Here is a 2,441-nt window from a genome sequence, read left to right on the forward strand (position 1 = left end):
CGGACAGTAGGCAGGGGACACCCTGAACCGGTTGCCAGCCAATCGCAGGGCACACAGAGATAAAAAAAAAAAACATCCACACTCACCCTCACACCTGAGGACAATTTTGAGTGGTCAATCAGCCTGCAACACATGTTTTTGGAATGTGGGAGGAAACCGGAGTACCCGGAGAAAACCCACGCAGGCACGAGGAGAACATGCAAACTCCACACACACAGGGAGGCCGGAGCCGGAATCGAACCCCGCGGCATTGTGAGGCCCACTTCCCCACATTCAGCAGCGAATGATGTTGTGCAGGAGGGGGAAAGAGTTCAAAAAACACCCGCACAAATGCTGAATTTTGCAATCTGTTGTAGGTTGGAATCCATAAGTGCGTGCTCTCCATCCTCAGGGACCTTTTGGTAATTACCTTCCGAGTGAAAGTGTCCTCGCCGCTGTCATTCAATGACCTTCATCCTGCAAAGGCTTTTGTTGAATCACAATACAGTCTGCCGCCACATCGAGTCTGCGCACTAATCAGTCAGCCATGTCAAATTCATTTAAAAATGAATATAAAATCTTTATTATTTTCTTTTAAAAGTTGCTTTTGTCTCAGCAAGTTTTGAGACAGTTCATATGATCATATACCGCTGTATATATTAATGCAGGAAATGCTGCATGAGGCCATTTTTGCCCGCTCGCATGCCATCATAAATATCAATGTCGCGAAGGCATTTGGCCTGACTTTTTCCTTTGGCTCATCTCTCCATTTGGATGCAGGAGTTGCGTGGTTGCAGCAGTCTCACAGCATGAAGCCTCGTGTTCAGTGTCCACACTCGAAATGCACTTCAACGCTTATGTGGAGAATTTGTTTATGCCCACATGTGCACTGTGGACAAGTAGAAAGCTGCAAAACGCACACGTGCACAACACACACGCACACACGCACGCACAAAGTCAGATCCTGTCAACTCAACCCGTGAAGATAATTTGCAGCATGCATTAAGTCTCCAAAGAGAGAGAGAGAAGTATGGAAGGTGCTTCACAATAATTTGTCGAGGTATTGATTTCTGGTCTCCTTTGTACAGGAAACTGGACACGGTGTAGCTCTATTTCCTGTTGCAAGCGATAGTCCTCTCCACTCAACAGAGAGTGCTGAGTCAGCATTCTTTCTTTGAGGAGCTCATCCTTTAGTTTTGTCCATTTGAACTACTGTACTTGTCTTTGACTCCACACTTTTGTTTAATTAACTGTATTTCGTACAATCAAGACTTTGAAATTTACAGCGGGAAACGGTGGAAAAACCGTCATCATGAAACATCGTGCTACTTTAGCCATATTATATTGAGCTGCTTGGACAGAAATGTGATGCACCATTTTCCTGATAAACTCATCACACTTGCTGTCACTGGGACCAATGTTCTCTCGAATTTGCCATCCATCTGAGCATTCGCACAAACACCCTGAGCATTCCTTGGACCATGGTGAGCAACGTCAGACAGGCTATCGGTGAGCGGGAGTGTCGAAACGGCATCTTGAACAAGCCCCAAAAGTGTTGTCACTTGTATCGTAAATTTCTGGCCCGTCTTTAATTCATTGGGCTTACAACAGTCATCTGATAGTTGAAAGAGAATGACAACTCAATTTTCCAAACTCGAAGCTTTCTCTGTCAATAGTGGAAATTTGTCTTCAAACAAAGTTTCCACACGCACACAGCAGTACATTACAGAACGGAAGACTTTTTTGGAGGATCCTTTGACGTATTGTCGCTGTCCAGTGACGCATATGAATTTGTTTTTCTTTTTTATTGGCGGATGGAGACACATTGCGGTTACCTGCGACTATCGACCGCCGGTACCAGAAAGCCGGCCTTACTTTTTAGGAATTGAAATCCAAAACATATGAGGCTTGAGATCTTTGAATGTAGCATTTGTGATACGTTTTCCTAATATTATGTTGCAGCGTCCATCCGGTCTGTGAGATGTTTGACTTGTGGAAGCAGGACTGACAGAAGGAGCATGGTCAAACACCAACCCCTCCAAGTCTATGAGCGCCAGCTGTGTTTGTCTTGCATCACCGGGATCTACGGTTGCCGCTGGAAACGCTATCAGCGCTCCCATGATGACACCACCAAGGTAAGGAGAACAAGTGTTTGGTCACCTCTCTGGATGTGAGCATCCCAACAGCATAGTACTGCATGTGCCACGTTGTTGCATTGGCCCGATTCTGAAAGATCTTTTATTGACAATTTGTCATGCAAGGATCTTTTTGATGCGAGACCACATACTGCACGGGAAGGGAAATAACATTGGTTTGGGTCGCATTATAGACGTCCCCACATCCATCCATTTTCTGATCCGCTTTATCCTCACAAGGGTCCCGGGGGTTGCCGGAGCCTATCCCAGCCGTCTTCGGACAGTAGGCAGGGGACACCCTGAACCGGTTGCCAGCCAATCGCAGGG

General features: G+C 46.1%; 1 protein-coding gene across 1 annotated transcript in view; it reads left to right on the forward strand.

Annotated features, from left to right (window-relative positions):
* The first annotated feature begins 1,911 nt into the window (after positions 1-1,911).
* The window catches only part of gdpd5b (glycerophosphodiester phosphodiesterase domain containing 5b), a 27,652-nt gene continuing 27,122 nt past the window's right edge, over positions 1,912-2,441 (forward strand). The window contains exon 1 of the mRNA XM_019887379.1: positions 1,912-2,114. Coding sequence (XP_019742938.1) covers positions 1,998-2,114 — 117 coding nt within the window. The 5' untranslated portion in view covers positions 1,912-1,997. The remainder of the gene's footprint in view (positions 2,115-2,441) is intronic.

Source organism: Hippocampus comes, unplaced genomic scaffold, assembly GCF_001891065.2.
Source record: "Hippocampus comes isolate QL1 unplaced genomic scaffold, H_comes_QL1_v1.1 scaffold194, whole genome shotgun sequence".
In the NCBI taxonomy this organism is placed as follows: domain Eukaryota; kingdom Metazoa; phylum Chordata; class Actinopteri; order Syngnathiformes; family Syngnathidae; genus Hippocampus; species Hippocampus comes.